A 20,175-nucleotide genomic window follows, 5' to 3' on the forward strand; every position below is an offset into this window, starting at 1 on the left:
TATCGAAAAATGTTCTCTAAAAAGAGAAATTTATCGAAAAATTTTCTATAAAAAGAGAAATTTATCGAAAAATTTTCTATAAAAAGAGAAATTTATCGAACAATTTTCTATAAAAAGAGAAATTTATTAAAAAATTTTCTATAAAAAGAGAAATTTAGCGAAAATTTTTTATAAAAAGAGAAATTTATCAACAAATTTTCTATAAAAAGAGAAATTTATCGAAAAAATTTTTTATAAAAGAGAAGCTTTTCGAAAATTTTATATAAAAAAAGAAAATTTTCGAAAATTTTCTTTAAAAAAGAGAAATTTTTCGAAAATTTTCTATAAAAAGAGAAGATTTTGAAAAATTTTCTTAAAAGAGAAATTTTGCCAAAATTTTTTAAAAATTCTTCAGAAATTTTTATTAAAAATTTTAATTTCTCTAAAATTTTCTATAATTAGAGACATTTTCGAAAGTTTTCTATAAAAAGAGAAATATTTCGAAACAGATTTTCTATAAAAAGTGAAATATTTCGAAAAAAAAATTCTATAAAAATATAAATTTTGCGAAAATTTGTTAGAAATTCTTCAGAAATTTTCATTAAAAATTTTAAAATTTTCTATAAAAAGAGAATTTTATTTTTATATTTCTATAAAACTTCTGAAAGGGTTCTCTTCCATTCGTCTAAGCCCATTAAAAAACCATTTACAGTTTTTAATTTTATAACAGCGTCTCTGTGTGTTAGTATTGGTGTTGCTCTGATGTTGATGATCCCCTTAATAATTTGCATTCAACAGATTTGATTAAAAAAAACTCAGTATGTTTTTGTCTTTTAATATTAAAATACAAAACTTTTTTTTTAATTTTTTTCCGTTCCGTGTAAAAAATTTACCTCAAATGAATTTTTTTGTATAAAATTAAATCTAATTTTTTAATTTAATAAAAAAATATTCAAATTACAGAGATTTTTCTACTCAATTAAGGTATTTTTTAAAATAAATAAACAGATAATAATACGCAGCATCATGATAAATTTGTAAAATCAATGGAAAATAAAGTGCAAAATATTTAATAATATTAATTAAGAAGTAATAAATATCGGTATCCTAAGCTGAAATAAATGTCAATATTATGCCGACCATAAAATAAAGTGTCCTCAATGCGTAATATACTTCTGATTACTTATTGTGTTTTTTTCTTATTTAATCTTTTTACTTTCCTCTCATTTTCTCAGTTTATGAGTACAAATCGTAAAAGTTTAACGGCATATTTATTGTTAACGGTTATTAATTTTTATTAACGGTGTGTTTCTTTATTTATTTTTAAATAATCTATAAAAATATCATTTTAATTGCACATTACTGTCGCGCACTTCTAAGAAAACTTTATAAAAATAAATAACAATTAATCACAGAGCAATATAAAATATGAAGTACTTGGAAATAAATAGAACTACAAGTGAATTCAATTGGGAACTAACTAGAACTGAACTAGAACTGAACTAGAACTGAACTAGAACTGAACTAGAACTGAACTAGAACTGAACTAGAACTGAACTAGAACTGAACTAGAACTGAACTAGAACTGAACTAGACTGAACTAGAACTGACTAGAACTGAACTAGAACTGAACTAGAACTGACTGAACTAGAACTGAACTAGACTGAACTAGAACTGAAAACTAGAACTGAACTAGAACTGAACTAGAACTGAACTAGAACTGAACTAGAACTGAACTAGAACTGAACTAGAACTGAACTAGAACGGAACTAGAACTGAACGAGAACTGAACTAGAACTGAACTAGAACTGAACGAGAACTGAACTAGAACTGAACTAGAACTGAACTAGAACTGAACTAGAACTGAACTAGAACTGAACTAGAACTGAACTAGAACTGAACTAGAACTGAACTAGAACTGAACTAGAACTGAACTAGAACTGAACTAGAACTGAACTAGAACTGAACTAGAACTGAACTAGAACTGAACTAGAACTGAACTAGAACTGAACTAGAACTGAACTAGAACTGAACTAGAACTGAACTAGAACTGAACTAGACTGAACTAGAACTGAACTAGAACTGAACTAGAACTGAACTAGAACTGAACTAGAACTGAACTAGAACTGAACTAGAACTGAACTAGAACTGAACTAGAACTGAACTAGAACTGAACTAGAACTGAACTAGAACTGAACTAGAACTGAACTAGAACTGAACTAGAACTGAACTAGAACTGAACTAGAACTGAACTAGAACTGAACTAGAACTGAACTAGAACTGAACTAGAACTGAACTAGAACTGAACTAGAACTGAACTAGAACTGAACTAGAACTGAACTAGAACTGAACTAGAACTGAACTAGAACTGAACTAGAACTGAACTAGAACTGAACTAGAACTGAACTAGAACTGAACGAACTGAACTAGAACTGAACTAGAACTGAACTAGAACTGAACTAGAACTGAACTAGAACTGAACTAGAACTGAACTAGAACTGAACTAGAACTGAACTAGAACTGAACTAGAACTGAACTAGAACTGAACTAGAACTGAACTAGAACTGAACTAGAACTAGAACTGAACTTGAACTGAACTAGAACTGAACTAGAACTGAACTAGAACTGAACTAGAACTGAACTAGAACTGAACTAGAACTGAACTAGAACTGAACTAGAACTGAACTCGAACTGAACTAGAACTGAACTAGAACTGAACTAGAACTGAACTAGAACTGAACTAGAACTGAACTAGAACTGAACTAGAACTGAACTACAACTGAACTACAACTGAACTATAACTGAACTAGAACTGAACTAAAACTGAACTAGAACTGAACTAGAACTGAACTAGAACTGAACTAGAACTGAACTAGAAACTGAACTGAACTGAACTAGAACTGAACTAGAACTGAACTAGAACTGAACTAGAACTGAACTAGAACTGAACTAGAACTGAACTAGAACTGAACTAGAACTGAACTAGAACTGAACTAGAACTGAACTAGAACTGAACTAGAACTGAACTAGAACTGAACTAGAACTGAACTAGAACTGAACTAGAACTGAACTAGAACTGAACTAGAACTGAACTAGAACTGAACTAGAACTGAACTAGAACTGAACTAGAACTGAACTAGAACTGACTAGAACTGAACTAGAACTGAACTAGAACTGAACTAGAACTGAACTAGAACTGAACTAGAACTGAACTAGAACTGAACTAGAACTGAACTAGAACTGAACTAGAACTGAACTAGAACTGAACTAGAACTGAACTAGAACTGAACTAGAACTGAACTAGAACTGAACTAGAACTGAACTAGAACTGAACTAGAACTGAACTAGAACTGAACAACTGAACTACTAACTGAACTATAACTGAACTAGAACTGAACTAAAACTGAACTAGAACTGAACTAGAACTGAACTAGAACTGAACTAGAACTGAACTAGAACTGAACTAGAACTGAACTAGAACTGAACTAGAACTGAACTAGAACTGAACTAGAACTGAACTAGAACTGAACTAGAACTGAACTAGAACTGAACTAGAACTGAACTAGAACTGAACTAGAACTGAACTAGAACTGAACTAGAACTGAACTGGAACTGAACTAGAACTGAACTAGAACTGAACTAGAACTGAACTAGAACTGAACTAGAACTGAACTAGAACTGAACTAGAACTGAACTAGAACTGAACTAGAACTGAACTAGAACTGAACTAGAACTGAACTAGAACTGAACTAGAACTGAACTAGAACTGAACTAGAACTGAACTAGAACTGAACTAGAACTGAACTAGAACTGAACTAGAACTGAACTAGAACTGAACTAGAACTGAACTAGAACTGAACTAGAACTGAACTAGAACTGAACTAGAACTGAACTAGAACTGAACTAGAACTGAACTAGACGACTAGAACTGAACTAGAACTGAACTAGAACTGAACTAGAACTGAACTAGAACTGAACTAGAACTGAACTAGACTGAACTAGAACTGAACTAGAACTGAACTAGAACTGAACTAGAACTGAACTAGAACTGAACTAGAACTGAACTAGAACTGAACTAGAACTGAACTAGAACTGAACTAGAACTGAACTAGAACTGAACTAGAACTGAACTAGAACTGAACTAGACTGAACTAGAACTGAACTAGACTGAACTAGAACTGAACTAGAACTGAACTAGAACTGAACTAGAACTGAACTAGAATTGAATTAGAACTGAACTAGAACTGAACTGAACTAGAATTGAATTAGAACTTAACTAAGACTTAAGATCATATACAACATAGACTATATTTGAATACTTTTAGTACAAATGTTCTGTGAGCACGATAAGTGTTTTTAAATAATATTGTTTAAATTTAATTTCAGTGGTTTTAATATGGAGGCCACGTGCGGTTTGAATAATTTTATTAAATAAACATATCATTCCAATTATTATTAACTTTTTCTTATTCAACCTACTTTCAGAATATTTGCGAAACTTTGGCGCCAGTTGCTGTCACCATCGCTGCAGTAGCTGCTAAAGAAATAGAAACACTCAAACAAACGTTACAGGAAAAGGACACGCTTTTAATGGCCATGGAGGCTACGTGTATAACGGATTCCGAAAGGCAAGCCGAACTGGAAGACAGTGTTATAGCATGGCAAGATAAATACGATCGTCTTTATGAATCACATAAGCGAGTGCAGAAAGTTAACCAAAGTTTAGAAGATAAACTATTAAAGTTGGTAGATCGTAATACCGGAGAAAGAGCACAACTAACCAGTGATGTGGCCACACTCAGTGTGCGTTTGGCACAGGCCAATTTCAATATATCCAAATTGCAAAGAGATATTGTGAGTAACAAATTTTCTTAATTTTCCCCAATGTGAATAATTTATATTTATTTGCAACACTAATAATATTACAAACTAAATTAAATACTAACTATGTATGTGTGAAAAACTATTACAAATTTATTCCAAAAGCGATATTAGTACAAAAAAAAACTTTAAATACCTTAATTTGTAATTTAATAGTTTTCTAACTAAACTTTCCACCTGGACTCTGTTGTTGTTGCCTAAATGGTACATAATTGATTTTTGTTAACTAAACTGAAATTTTATATTTCTATTTTATAGTTTAAACATTTACATATTTGTTGTTGCTGTTATTATAATTAAGCTTTGTGGTCCTGTATAAGTTTTTGAATACAACGTATATTTATTTTGTTATAGAATTTCATTTCACTTTATTCTATTTTGGATTTTGTATGGTTGTAAAACCAGAGAGAGTTAAAACCCTACAAAATGAAAATTGTTTTTTGCGGTCTATTTTATTATAAAATCGTACAATTTCCTTTTTTTTAGTTTGAAACAAAAAGGTCAAAAAGTTGTGTGTTAGTAGTTTTTCTATTTTGTGTTTCCCTTGTTGTTGTTGCTGCTGTTTTTCTAACCATTAATTATTTTTTCAAACATTGATAAAAATAGTAAAAATCAGAATTATTAGTTAGGAGAGAAAGTATTTTAAAAGTAAATTAGTTTCTGTTCTAGTTCTGTTCTAGTTCTGTTCTAGTTCTGTTCTAGTTCTGTTCTAGTTCTGTTCTAGTTCTGTTCTAGTTCTGTTCTAGTTCTGTTCTAGTTCTGTTCTAGTTCTGTTCTAGTTCTGTTCTAGTTCTGTTCTAGTTCTGTTCTAGTTCTGTTCTAGTTCTGTTCTAGTTCTGTTCTAGTTCTGTTCTAGTTCTGTTCTAGTTCTGTTCTAGTTCTGTTCTAGTTCTGTTCTAGTTCTGTTCTGTTCTGTTCTGTTAGTCTGTTCTGTTCTGTTCTGTTCTGTTCTGTTCTGTTCTGTTCTGTTCTAGTTCTGTTCTAGTTCTGTTCTAGTTCTGTTCTGTTCTAGTTCTGTTCTAGTCTGTCTAGTTCTGTTCTGTTCTAGTTCTGTTCTAGTTCTGTTTCTAGTTCTGTTCTAGTTCTGTTCTAGTTCTGTTCTAGTTCTGTTCTAGTTCTGTTCTAGTTCTGTTCTAGTTCTGTTCTAGTTCTGCTCTAGTTCTGTTCTAGTTCTGTTCTAGTTCTGTTCTAGTTCTGTTCTAGTTCTGTTCTAGTTCTGTTCTAGTTCTGTTCTAGTTCTGTTCTAGTTCTGTTCTAGTTCTGTTCTAGTTCTGTTCTAGTTCTGTTCTAGTTCTGTTCTAGTTCTGTTCTGTTCTAGTTCTGTTCTAGTTCTGTTCTAGTTCTGTTCTAGTTCTGTTCTAGTTCTGTTCTAGTTCTGTTCTAGTTCTGTTCTAGTTCTGTTCTAGTTCTGTTCTAGTTCTGTTCTAGTTCTGTTCTAGTTCTGTTCTAGTTCTGTTCTAGTTCTGTTCTAGTTCTGTTCTAGTTCTGTTCTAGTTCTGTTCTAGTTCTGTTCTAGTTCTGTTCTAGTTCTGTTCTAGTTCTGTTCTAGTTCTGTTCTAGTTCTGTTCTAGTTCTGTTCTAGTTCTGTTCTAGTTCTGTTCTAGTTCTGTTCTAGTTCTGTTCTAGTTCTGTTCTAGTTGTTCTAGTTCTGTTCTAGTTCTGTTCTAGTTCTCGTTCTAGTTCTTTCTAGTTCTGTTCTAGTTCTGTTCTAGTTCTGTTCTAGTTCTGTTCTAGTTCTGTTCTAGTTCTGTTCTAGTTCTGTTCTAGTTCTGTTCTAGTTCTGTTCTAGTTCTGTTCTAGTTCTGGTTCTAAGTTCTGTTCTAGTTCTGTTCTAGTTTGTTCAGTTCTGTTCTAGTTCTGTTCTAGTTCTGTTTCTTAGTTCTGTTCTAGTTCTGTTCTAGTTCTGTTCTAGTTCTGTTCTGTTCTAGTTCTGTTCTAGTTCTGTTCTAGTTCTGTTCTAGTTCTGTTTCTAGTTCTGTTCTAGTTCTGTTCTAGTTCTGTTCTAGTTCTGTTCTAGTTCTGTTCTAGTTCTGTTCTAGTTTCTTTTCTAGTTCTGTTCTAGTTTCTGTTCTGAGTTCTGTTCTATTCGTTCTAGTTCTGTTCTAGTTCTGTTCAGTTCTGTTTCTAGTTCTGTTCTAGTTCTGTTCTAGTTTGTTCTAGTTCTGTTAGTTCTGTCTATTTCCTGTTCTGGTTCCAGTTCAGGTTCTGTTCTCTCACTCTCGTTGCTAATAATCTCACAAAAAAACTGTACATTGCTTAACTAGCCTCATTGTTTTCTGTAAGTTGTATGATATTTATTCTTTTTTCCGATGTTTATTTTATTGTTTATTATATTTGCACTCTCTCTCGTCATATCTATGAACAAAACAAAACACTTGAAGGTGTAAACCATAAAAATTGCATGCCATTGTAGTTGGTTTGTTTATGTAGTTGTTGATTTCGTTGTTCCTGTTAAAAAAAGTTATGCTCTGCAAAGAGAGTGAGGAAATGTAAAATGTTATAAGTATGATGAGTCGGGGTCTATGTGTGGATTTTTGTACTGGGAATAATGTTTAAGGTGTGTAATCAGAGCTGAGAGGAGCTAGGTAGTAACAAGTCCCGTTATATTAGTTTTAAACGTGTTCTACAGAAACAAGTTCAAAAAATGTTGTAACAAAAGTAAAAGGATATAATTACAACTTCTTTCTTTCTACTCCCATTATCTTCTTTTTTTTTGTATTTAGTTTTATTTTAGTTGTTTAGTGTTTGTTTAAAAGTATATAAATTACAAATAAGTTTTATTATAAGTTAGTAACTAAATAAGAGAAAATGGTGTTTAGATTAAAAGGAAATGAAAACAATTTCTATAGAATTTAGTAAATTTTAACGAGTTTTTATAAAGGAAATTTTAAGGTGCTTTTACTCTAGTTTTAAAATTTTTTATGTGGTTTAAGTATTAAAAAAGTTTTGAAATTAAAAAGTATTTAATTAATATTTAAAGCAGCTTAAGCAGATATGAACAATTTGTTTATAATAATTTATACCTACGGGTGGTATGATTGTTATGAACAGGAGTAAAATATTAATAATACGTACCGGATGAAAAATGATAATAACAATTAAACAATTAAAATTTTTTTATCAGTTCTAGTTTTATTATAATTTAGTTCTAGTTCGTTTCCAGTTCAATTCTAGTTCAGTTCTAGTTCAGTTCTAGTTCAGTTCTAGTTCAGTTCTAGTTCAGTTCTAGTTCAGTTCTAGTTCAGTTCTAGTTCAGTTCTAGTTCAGTTCTAGTTCAGTTCTAGTTCAGTTTCTAGTTCAGTTCTAGTTCAGTTCTAGTTCAGTTCTATTTCAGTTCTAGTTCAGTTCTAGTTCAGTTCTAGTTCAGTTCTAGTTCAGTTCTAGTTCAGTTCTAGTTCAGTTCTAGTTCAGTTCTAGTTCAGTTCTAGTTCAGTTCTAGTTCAGTTCTAGTTCAGTTCTAGTTCAGTTCTAGTTCAGTTCTAGTCAGTTCTAGTTCAGTTCTAGTTCAGTTCTAGTTCAGTTCTAGTTCAGTTCTAGTTCAGTTCTAGTTCAGTTCTAGTTCAGTTCTAGTTCAGTTCTAGTCAGTTCTAGTTCAGTTCTAGTTCAGTTATAGTTCAGTTCTAGTTCCGTCTAGTTTCAGTTCTAGTTCAGTTCTAGTTCAGTTCTAGTTTCAGTTCTAGTTCAGTTCTAGTTCAGTTCAGTTCTAGTTCAGTTCTAGTTCAGTTCTAGTTCAGTTCTAGTCAGTTCTAGTTCAGTTCTAGTTCAGTTCTAGTTCAGTTCTAGTTCAGTTCTAGTTCAGTTCTAGTTCAGTTCTAGTTCAGTTCTAGTTCAGTTCTAGTTCAGTTCTAGTTCAGTTCTAGTCAGTAGTTCAGTTCTAGTCAGTTCTAGTTCAGTTCTAGTTCAGTTCTAGTTCAGTTCTAGTTCAGTTCTAGTTCAGTTCTAGTTCAGTTCTAGTCAGTTCTAGTTCAGTTCTAGTTCAGTTCTAGTTCAGTTCTAGTTCAGTTCTAGTTCAGTTCTAGTTCAGTTCTAGTTCAGTTCTAGTTCAGTTTCTAGTTCAGTTCTAGTTCAGTTCTAGTTCAGTTCTAGTTCAGTTCTAGTTAGTCTCAAGAAGTAATATTAACTTGTTAACTTTAACTGTTTAACTTTAAAATTCCCCCTTTTTTAATAAAGTTTGTATTTATTCAAAAGTACTTATTAAATACCGTGTTGATTTCCTACAAATTCTTAAAAAACTCTTGAAATATTTCACTAAAATGTTATCCAAAAATAAAAAGAAAAATAATTTACTGACAGTTTTATTTGCGTGACTCTTAAGTTTTTCTTTTTCATATCCTGACTCCTTACATTACAGGAAGTCAATAACCCCTTTTTTGTGTTCCTTTGTTTTTACTTAAACTTTATTTCGTTTTGTTTGTTGTTTATTTTTACTACTTTTTTTAATAGGATACTCTACATGAGTGTATGTGTGTATGGATAAAATTTGCTATTTAAATATGGCTGTGTATCCTTTTTTAGTAACAAACGTATTACGTTGCGTTGTTTTTTTTTCGTTTTCTTTTGTCATTCTATTTAATTTTTTTGTACTTTCTTCAAATTTTATTGTTTTTGTCACAGACGACATATCTCTTCAACGAGCTAATAAAAGTGTCGGAAAGGAATTTAAGCACTTGGTCATGTTTTTATAAAAAAAAAAAAAATAACAAACCCCAAGAATAACTAGAATAGAAAAGGGAACTTTAAATATTTAGTCCTTCTGTTGAAAGCAAATAAGTACAAATCACACTTATACAAATGCATACATATATGTATAGACCTCTATACACATAAACAATGAGTCATATTAAAAACATTTAATCCTGTCTTAAGTTGGAAAGAAAAAGGATTCAGAAAAAAGGGAAAAAAGTATTAACATAAAAATAAAAAGCAATAGTTTACAAAAGTATCTCCATATTGTGTTTGTATGTAACGGCGTATTTATTTTCTTTATTGTGTTGATGTTTGTTTTCTTTTTTCTTTTTTATTTGTTTCTGTTTTTGTTGCTGTTGTAATTCTTTCGTTTGTTATTAAACGAACTTTTTAGTTTTTATTACGTTTTTTTTTGTACATATTTTCTTTTCCCCCTAGTGTGTTGTTTTTGTTTTCTTTTCTTTGTTTGTTTTACTTAACGTCCCTGCAATTTGTTGTAGTTTTTATTTTTAACAGATTGTTTTTGTTTGCAAATAAACAAACTTACTCTCATACATGTTCACATACATGCAATTGCAGTTATTTACAGGAATGGGAAATTTACATTTTGAAAGGATTAGAAGTACTAAATTACCAGTTTATTGATCAGCCTATATACTTGCCTTGGACTAGTCTTTATACTAGGGCAGTTTAGTTCAGCTCTTGTTCAGTTCTAGTTCAATTCTAGATCTAGTCAGTTCTAGTTCAGTTCTAGTCAGTTCTAGTTCAGTTCTAGTTCAGTTAGTTCAGTTCTAGTTCAGTTCTAGTTCAGTTCTAGTTCAGTTAGTTCAGTTCAGTTCAGTTCTAGTTCAGTCTAGTCTCAGTTCTAGTTCAGTTCTAGTTCAGTTCTAGTTCAGTTTTCTAGTTCAGTTCTAGTTCAGTTCTAGTTCAGTTCTAGTTCAGTTCTAGTTCTAGTTCAGTTCTAGTTCAGTTCTAGTTCAGTTCTAGTTCAGTTCTAGTTCAGTTCTAGTTCAGTTCTAGTTCAGTTCTAGTTCAGTTCTAGTTCATTTCTAGTTCAGTTCTAGTTCAGTTCTAGTTCAGTTCTAGTTCAGTTCTAGTTCAGTTCTAGTTCAGTTCTAGTTCAGTTCTAGTTCAGTTCTAGTTCAGTTCTAGTTCAGTTCTAGTTCAGTTCTAGTTCAGTTCTAGTTCAGTTCTAGTTCAGTTCTAGTTCAGTTCTAGTTCAGTTCTAGTTCAGTTCTAGTTCAGTTCTAGTTCAGTTCTAGTTCAGTTCTAGTTCAGTTCTAGTTCAGTTCTAGTTCAGTTCTAGTTCAGTTCTAGTTCAGTTCTAGTTCAGTTCTAGTTCAGTTCTAGTTCAGTTCTAGTTCAGTTCTAGTTCAGTTCTAATTCATTTCTAGTTCAGTTCTAGTTCAGTTCTAGTTCAGTTCTAGTTCAGTTCTAGTTCAGTTTCTAGTTCAGTTCTAGTTCAGTTCTAGTCAGTTCTAGTTCAGTTCTAGTTCAGTTCTAGTTCAGTTCTAGTTCAGTTCTAGTTCAGTTCTAGTTCAGTTCTAGTTCAGTTCTAGTTCAGTTCTAGTTCAGTTCTAGTTCAGTTCTAGTTCAGTTCTAGTTCAGTTCTAGTTCAGTTCTAGTTCAGTTCTAGTTCAGTTCTAGTTCGTTCTAGTTCAGTTCTAGTACTCAGTTCTAGTTCAGTTCTAGTTCAGTTCTAGTTCAGTTTCTAGTTCAGTTCTAGTCAGTTCTAGTTCAGTTCTAGTTCAGTTCTAGTTCAGGTTCTAGTTCAGTTCTAGTTCAGTTCTAGTTCAGTTCTAGTCAGTTCTAGTCAGTTCTAGTTCCGTTCTATTCAGTTCTAGTTCAGTTCTAGTTCAGTTCTAGTTCAGTTCTAGTTCAGTTCTAGTTCAGTTCTAGTTCAGTTCTAGTTCAGTTCTAGTTCAGTTCTAGTTCAGTTCTAGTTCAGTTCTAGTTCAGTTCTAGTTCAGTTCTAGTTCAGTTCTAGTTCAGTTCTAGTTCAGTTCTAGTTCAGTTCTAGTTCAGTTCTAGTTCAGTTCTAGTTCAGTTCTAGTTCAGTTCTAGTTCAGTTCTAGTTCAGTTCTAGTTCAGTTCTAGTTCAGTTCTAGTTCAGTTCTAGTTCAGTTCTAGTTCAGTTCTAGTTCAGTTCTAGTTCAGTTCTAGTTCAGTTCTAGTTCAGTTCTAGTTCAGTTCTAGTTCAGTTCTAGTTCAGTTCTAGTTCAGTTCTAGTTCAGTTCTAGTTCAGTTCTAGTTCAGTTCTAGTTCAGTTCTAGTTCAGTTCTAGTTCAGTTCTAGTTCAGTTCTAGTTCAGTTCTAGTTCAGTTCTAGTTCAGTTCTAGTTCAGTTCTAGTTCAGTTCTAGTTCAGTTCTAGTTCAGTTCTAGTTCAGTTCTAGTTAAGTTTAGTTCAGTTCTAGTTCAGTTCTAGTTCAGTTCTAGTTCAGTTCTAGTTCAGTTCTAGTTCAGTTCTAGTTCAGTTCTAGTTCAGTTCTAGTTCAGTTCTAGTTCAGTTCTAGTTCAGTTCTAGTTCAGTTCTAGTTCAGTTCTAGTTTCAGTTCTAGTTCAGTTCTAGTTCGTTCTAGTTCGTTCTAGTTCAGTCGAGTTCATTCTAGTTCAGTTCTAGTTCAGTTCTAGTTCAGTTCTAGTTCAGTTCTAGTTCAAGTTCTAGTCAGTTCTAGTTCATCTAGTTCAGTTCTAGTTCGTTCTAGTTCAGTTCTAGTTCAGTTCTAGTTCAGTTCAGTTCAGTTCTGTCAGTTCAGTTCATTCTAGTTCAGTTCTAGTTCAGTTCTAGTTCAGTTCTAGTTCTAGTTTCAGCTATAGCTTTGGCTCGACAATGTACTCTGTTTGCTCTGTCCATAGATTAGTCTAGTGCTTAGCCCATTTACAAAAATTTGCTCATTTTTCGTGGGGTTAAATTCGTTCTGAGTTTTCCATCTCTGCTAACTAACATTCATTTGTAGTTGGAGTACATTTATTCCCTGTTATCATTCATCTATTATAGTGCCTTTTTTCCTTCACTCATTCATTCTCCCCCATATTTTCTTATTCATTTCTTCCCGACTTTCAACTTTCAATGCAATTTTTATTTTAATTTCAATAAAAAACAACAAACAAGGGATTTTATTTTGCCAGAAAATACTGTTATTATTTCATTGTTGTTGTTTATATTCGTTTTGTTTTAAAGAGAGAAAACAAAAAAGAAATCAACTTAAGATTGAGAGAATAAGTAAGTGAATGAATGGATGAATGAGTGTTGATTGCAGTGAATTCATTTATTCGTTTATGCAAGTAGACGATACGATTTAACGTTTTTGTTGTTGTTTAAGATTGGAATTTTATTGGGGGTTTGTTGTATGGAAAGTGACTTTTATAAAGGGGAACATTTAGGAATAATTTCCAACATAGAAGAATTCTATTTTTATAGAGAATTTTTGTGGAAAATTTTCACAAAATTTCTGTTTTTATAGAAAATTATCGAAAAATCTCACAATCTTATATAGAAAAATATTATCTTTTTTTCTATTTGTAAACAATTTTTTCCATTTTCCGTTTTTTGTATAACAGTTTTTCTCTTTCGAACATTTTCTCTATACAAATAGGTAATATTTTCATTTAGCCCTTCTGTGGTTTTTGTGTTAAACATTTCATACCTTTTAATTGCTTTAATATTTATTAAAACTTATTTGAAATTTATGTTTAATTTATTAAAATTAACTATAAAAAGTTTCTTTATTAAAAACTATAGTCATAATTTTTTGTTGTTTATAAAAACACACACACAGACATATTATTAAATTTAACTACTACTGTCAACAAACAGAAAAAACTTTTCCTCTTTTTAATAGCTTTTCAATGGAAAACAAACTAAAGTTTTGTGTTTCGTGTTAAAAAAAAAAAGTAAATAGCCAAACAACACTTTTTTCAACCAAATAATTATGGAGTGAGTAAACACTTCAATGGGGTAAATGAAAAACTATGTAACTAAAAAAGTTTAAAAAACTTTGTGCTAGTTTTTTTTTAAGTGGGCAAGTGTTTTTTGTTGTTACTTGAATTGAAATTAAAAATAAATTTATATTACTTTATTACAAAACCATTATTTGGGGTAATTTATTGCAGGATTACTTAAACATACATACATATACACATACATATTTTCTAACCATGCATGTTTCAATTATAGATTTTTTTTGTTGAAATTTATCATAAAAAAGTTTTAAGGTACTTTCTTAGTCATAAAGCACTGTAAAAGAGTTTATGCAAACATTATTTTCTATGAAAGATTTTCTGTATAACAGTTTTTTTTTTCTACAGAAAATGTTTTTTATAGAAAATTTTATGTATAACAATTTCTTTATCTGTTAACAGTTTTTTTCTTTAGAAAATTTTCTTTATAACAGTTTTTTTCTATAAAAGATTTTCTTTATAACAGTTTTTCTATAAAATGTTTCTTTATATCAGGTTTTTTCTATAGAAACTCTTTTGTATAAAAGTTTGCTTCTATAGAAACTCTTCTGTATAACAGTTTGCTTCTATAGAAAATTAGTGTACAGCAATTATTTCAAACAAAATTTTCTATATAACAGTTTTTTCTTCAGACAATTTTTTGTATAACATTTTCTTCTTCAGACAATTTTTTGAACAATATTTTTTTCTATGAATTATTTTCTTTATCACAGTTTTCCTTAGAAAATGTTTGTATAACAGTTATTTCTATTAAAACAAGTTTAGTATAAGATATTTTTTTATAGAAACTTTTTCTTTAGGCAAATTTTGGTATAACAGTTTTATCTATGAAAGAATTTATTTAAAACAAATTTTCTATTAAATGTTTCTTTAAATAAGTTTTTTTTTATAGAAACTTTTCTGTATAACAGTTTACTTTTGTAGAAAATTAATGTACAGCAGTTATTAGGAACAAATTTTTTGTTTTACATTTTCTGTATAACAGTTTTTTCTTCAGTAATTTTTTGTACGTCAGAAAAGTTTTTGTACAAATATACAATATTTTCATTTGTAAAGTATTTTCTTTATAACAGTTTTCTCTAATGAAACTATAAAAGTTTCCTTCCTTAGAAAATTTGTATAACGTAACTTCTATTATAGCAAGTTCTGTACAAGAGATTTTTCTATAGAAAATTTTCTTTAAGAGCTTTTTTTTATAAAATTTTATGTATAACAGTTTTTTGTGAGAAGGCTTTTCTATCACGGGTTTTTATAAAAGATCTTCTTATGACAATTTTATGTATAACAGATTCCTTTTATAGGGAATTTTCGAACAATTTGTACAAATTTTCGCAAATTTCTCTTTTTATAGAAAATTTTCGAAAACTTTCTATTTTTTAAAGAAAATATTCGAAAAAGTTCTCCTTTTTATAGAAAATTTTCTCTTTCTATAGAAATTTCGAAAAAAAATTCTCTTTTTATAGAAAATTTTCGAAAAAAATTTTTCTTTTATAGAAATTTTCGAAAAAATTTTTCTTTTTATAGAAATTTTCGAAAAATTTATCTTTTTATAAACATTTTCGAAAAAATTTATCTTATAGAAAACTTTCGAAAAATATATCTATTTTTAGAAAATTTTCTTTTATAGAAATTTTTCGAAAAAATTTCTCTTTTTATAGAAAATTTTCGAAAAAAATTTTCTTTTTATAGAAAATTTTCGAAAAAATTTCTCTTTTTATAGAAAATTTTCGAAAAAATTTCCCTTTTTATATAAAATTTTCGAAAAATTTCCCTTTTTATAGAAAATTTTCGAAAAATTTCCCATTTTATAGAAAATTTTCGAAAAATTTCCCTTTTTGTAGAAAATTTTTTCCTTTTTATAGAAAATTTTCCAAAAATTTCTCTTTTTATAGAAAATTTTCGAGAAATTTCTCTTTTTATAGAAAATTTTCGAGAAATTTCTCTTTTTATAGAAAATTTTCGAAAAAATTTCTCTTTTTATAGAAAATGTTCGAAAAAATTTATATTTTTATAGAAAATTTTCGAAAAAATTTCTATTTTTATAGAAAATTTTCGAAAAAATTTATATTTCTATAGAAAATTTTCGATAAATTTTCCCTTTCTATAGAAAACGTTCGATAAATTTTCCCTTTCTATAGAAAATTTTCGATAAATTTTCCCTTTCTATAGAAAATTTTCGATAAATTTCAATAAATTTTCCCTTTCTTTATAGAAAATTTTCGAAAAATTTCTCTTTTTATAGAACATTTTCGAAAAATTTATCTTTTTTTAAAAAAATTTCGACTAATTTCTCTTTTTGTAGAAAAATTTTCTCAAAAATTCTCTTTTTACAAAAAATTTTCACAAAATTTCTTTTTTTATAAAAAATTTTCACAAAATTTCTTTTTTTATAAAAAATTTTGGACAAATTTCTCTTTTTATAGAAAATTTTCGACAAATCTCTCTTGTTATAAAATAATTTTCGACAAATTTCTCTTTTTTTAGAAAAAAATTTTAAAATTTTCGATAAATTTCTCTTTTTATTGAACAAATTTAATTTTGTGTATAACATCGGTTAGTTTTTGTGCTCTCAAAGTAAAAAGGTACTTTTCCAAATTCCATTACGGGGACCCAATTCATGCAACTGGAAATGTGTTTGCAACACAAGTGTTAACAGCCAGCGATTGGTGTTAGTTTTTGACATATTGGTTTATTTTAATGGTCTTAATCACATCCACAAACGCACTCCATTCAACTCTCTTAATGTACTTGTAAATAAATTCTTTTTTTCTCCTTAATAATTCGTTGCTGCTATTGCATTTAGTGTGTGTTGCAAGTAGTTATTATTGTGGTACATGGAGTGTATTTATACACGAGAACATAAAATATATGTAGGTTACCAGCAAATATAATGACTTTTTTATAGTTGTTTTTTTCTCTTTTTTTTAGAAAAACAGTATAATAGATTTCAACTATACGAAATGGAAAAAAAGTATTTGTGCCATTTTTATGAATGTATATGAATGTATGTGTGTAAAACATTCATTAAAAATTTTCCTTGTACTTTTTTATTGTACATGAGTGTTTTTTGTTTTTTTTTTTGTGTTCTTACAACATGTTCGCACAAAAACAATTACTATTCGTTCACAGAAATATGTGTTGGGTTAAGGGAACAAGAACAAAAACAACAGCTACAAAATGTAGAACTCATGTGAACACATTTTTTTTAATCCAGATTGTTAAGTATTAAAATTACTTTAGGGATCGTTAAGGGGGCTATATAAACCTAAATAGGGAGAAATAATCAACTTCATTGAATCAATTTTGTTTGGGGGCAAAAATATATATATATTTTTGTAAATTAATTGCAAGTTTTTAGGAAATTTGATTAATTTTACTTGCATAGCAGAAGTAATTTAATAAGTTTTTTATGTTACAACTTTTGAAAATATGTAAATCAAAAGTATTAAATTCTTAAATCCTTAATACACTCAACGAATTGCATAGTATTTTATACCCCAAATATTTGCAAAATGTTTTTCTTAAAGTTGTTGTACTACGGTTCGTATGATTAATATTTAATATATTACTTTCAAATTTAGCATAAGTCAGCATTTTTTGCCGCAATAGTATTTTTATAGACATTTTTTGACGACAATCGTTTTGAAAAGAAAGAACTTGTTCGTTCAAAAAAAAACTTTTAATAGAAAATTTTCAAAATTTTATAAAAGAAGTTAGTACTTAGTTATTTAGTTAGTTAGTTAGTTAGTAGTTAGTTAGTTAGTTAGTTAGTTAGTTAGTTAGTTAGTTAGTTAGTTAGTTAGTTAGTTAGTTAGTTAGTTAGTTAGTAGTTAGTTAGTTAGTTAGTTAGTTAGTTAGTTAGTTAGTTAGTTAGTTAGTTAGTTAGTTAGTAGTTAGTTAGTTCGTTAGTTAGTTAGTTAGTTAGTTAGTTAGTTAGTTAGTTAGTTAGTTAGTAGTTAGTTAGTTAGTTAGTTAGTAGTTAGTTAGTAGTTAGGTAGTAGTTAGTTAGTTAGTTAGTTAGTTAGTTAGTTAGTTAGTAGTTAGTAGTTAGTTAGTTAGTTAGTTAGTTAGTTAGTTAGTAGTTAGGTAGTTAGTTAGTTAGTTAGTTAGTTAGTTAGTTAGTTAGTAGTAGTTAGTAGTTCGTTCGTTCGTTCGTTGTTCGTTCTTCGTTCGTTCGTTCGTTCGTTCGTTCTTTTCGTTCTTTCGTTGTTCGTTTCGTTCGTTCGTTCGTTCGTTCGTTCGTTTCGTTCGTTCGTTCGTTCGTTCGTTCGTTCGTTCGTTCGTTCGTTCGCTTCGTTCGTTGTTCGTTCTCGTTTCGTTCGTTCGTTCGTTTTTTCGTGTTCGTTCGTTCGTTCGTTCGTTCGTTCGTTCGTTCTTCGTTCGTTCGTTTTTCGTTCGTTCGTTCGTTCGTTCGTTCTTCGTTTCGTTTTCGTTGTTCGTTTCGTTATTTCGTTTCGTTCGTTCGTTCGTTCGTTCGTCGTTCTTCGTTCTTCGTTGTTCTTCGTTCGTTCGTTCGTTCGTTCGTTCGTTCGTTCGTTCGTTCTTCGTTCGTTTCGCGTTCGTTCGTCCCTCTTCGTCTCGTCTCGTCTCTCGTCTCGTCTATAGTCCTAGTCTATAGTCTAGTCTATCTCTAGTCTATAGTCTAGTCTATAGTCTAGTCTAGTCTAGTCTATAGTCTAGTCTAGTCTAGTCTATAGTCTAGTCTATAGTCTAGTCTATAGTCTAGTCTATAGTCTAGTCTATAGTCTAGTCTATAGTCTAGTCCAGCGGTTCCCACAGATTTTTACTTCGCGGACCCCTTGAAGAATTTTTTTAATTTCGCGGACCCCTATACATATTTTGATATCTTATTGTTCTAAATAATTGTCCATCCGAAAATTGACCTAGTTCATTAATCCCTAGGTCTAATAAATGTAGAGATGTTATATCTATAAAATATTCCCGTACATTGAGAATATATATATTTCAGATAGGTTTTCAATTGCATGTTTTGAAGATAGAATGACTTCTTTGTTAATATGTTAACATGATGTTTAATTTTATGATCGTGAGATCTTTCATGTTCATTTTTCTTCAAGGTAGCGAAAAGGTTTCTTTATCAAATATTGTCACATGTGCTTAAGGAGTCACGTTTCAAAAATTTGTTGCGATTGCAAAGGGTGAACTGAGTAAGTGAGCTAAGTTTTCGGGAAAATAATATAAGAAAGTTGGACTTCTTCTATGTTGTTGCGGAATGCGTTATCCGCATAATATATGATTTGAACTCTTTGTTAAAGTACTGTGAATTTGGAACTTAAATTTGAATTTTAAAATACCAACGAATTATTTTACTTCATGGTTTTTGGCTACATATTTACGCGAAACGCTATGGATTTTCTGATGTTAATTTAATAATATGTATTGGTCGACAAAATCAAGTTAAAATCTGTGTATCACGTCGGATTGGAATATTTATAAAGAGATGCATAAAGAGTCACCTCTGTTTTGGAAATATATAATTTTAGTCCTTTCAAACGAGAACACTTTTGCTTACAATTTGATAAACTTAAATCTGTAATAAGCTTGTCTTTGAATTGAACTTCATACTCCGGAATACCAGTATCCCTAATTTAATTGTAAGGCAGAGTATTATTTGTCTGAAATAAAAACCATTATTTCAGAACATATACAGGAAATAAAAATTACAAATCACGTAGTACTTTACTTTATGAAAGTTATACAATAAATTTGTAGGGCCTAGCTTCTTCCTGATAAACAACCGAAAAAATAAAATTCAAAAAGTCACCAAAAAATTTGGGATTATTGCACAAAAATTGGAGATATTTGTACATACATATAAAAGCAGAATATTGTGTATTCATGGTTTTTTTCGTTCGTCTTCGCGGACCCCTAGGAATTTTACTACGGACCACTAGGGGTCCGCGGACCCCCATTTATGGTGAACCGTTGGTCTAGTCTATAGTCTAGTCTATAGTCTAGAGGTCTATAGTCTAGTCTATAGTCTAGTCTATAGTCTAGTCTATAGTCTAGTCTATAGTCTAGTCTATAGTCTAGTCTATAGTCTAGTCTTAGTCTAGTAGTCTAGTCTATAGTCTAGTCTATAGTCTAGTCTATAGTCTAGTCTATAGTCTAGTCTATAGTCTAGTCTATAGTCTAGTCTATAGTCTAGTCTATAGTCTAGTCTATAGTCTAGTCTATAGTCTAGTCTATAGTCTAGTCTATAGTCTAGTCTATAGTCTAGTCTATAGTCTAGTCTATAGTCTAGTCTATAGTCTAGTCTATAGTCTAGTCTATAGTATAGTCTATCTAGTCTATCTATCTATAGTCTAGTCTATAGTCTAGTCTATAGTCTAGTCTATAGTCTAGTCTATAGTCTAGTCTATAGTCTAGTCTATAGTCTAGTCTATAGTCTAGTCTATAGTCTAGTCTATAGTCTAGTCTATAGTCTAGTCTATAGTCTAGTCTATAGTCTAGTCTATAGTCTAGTCTATAGTCTAGTCTATAGTCTAGTCTATAGTCTAGTCTATTCTAGTCTATAGTCTAGTCTATAGTCTAGTCTATAGTCTAGTCTATAGTCTAGTCTATAGTCTAGTCTATAGTCTAGTCTATAGTCTAGTCTATAGTCTAGTCTATAGTCTAGTCTATAGTCTAGTCTATAGTCTAGTCTA

At 30.1% G+C, this 20,175-nt stretch overlaps 1 protein-coding gene across 1 annotated transcript in view; it reads left to right on the top strand.

The window, feature by feature from the left end:
* Nucleotides 1-856: 856 nt before the first annotated feature.
* Nucleotides 857-20,175, top strand: part of LOC119604617 (tight junction-associated protein 1) — a 79,465-nt gene continuing 60,146 nt past the window's right edge. Inside the window, exons 1-2 of the mRNA XM_037957350.1 lie at nt 857-963; nt 4,465-4,833. Coding sequence (XP_037813278.1) covers nt 4,570-4,833 — 264 coding nt within the window. The 5' untranslated portion in view covers nt 857-963; nt 4,465-4,569. The remainder of the gene's footprint in view (nt 964-4,464; nt 4,834-20,175) is intronic.

Source organism: Lucilia sericata, unplaced genomic scaffold, assembly GCF_015586225.1.
Source record: "Lucilia sericata isolate MDLA Ls3-8-SP2 unplaced genomic scaffold, ASM1558622v1 Contig000409F_arrow, whole genome shotgun sequence".
Lineage (NCBI taxonomy): Eukaryota > Metazoa > Arthropoda > Insecta > Diptera > Calliphoridae > Lucilia > Lucilia sericata.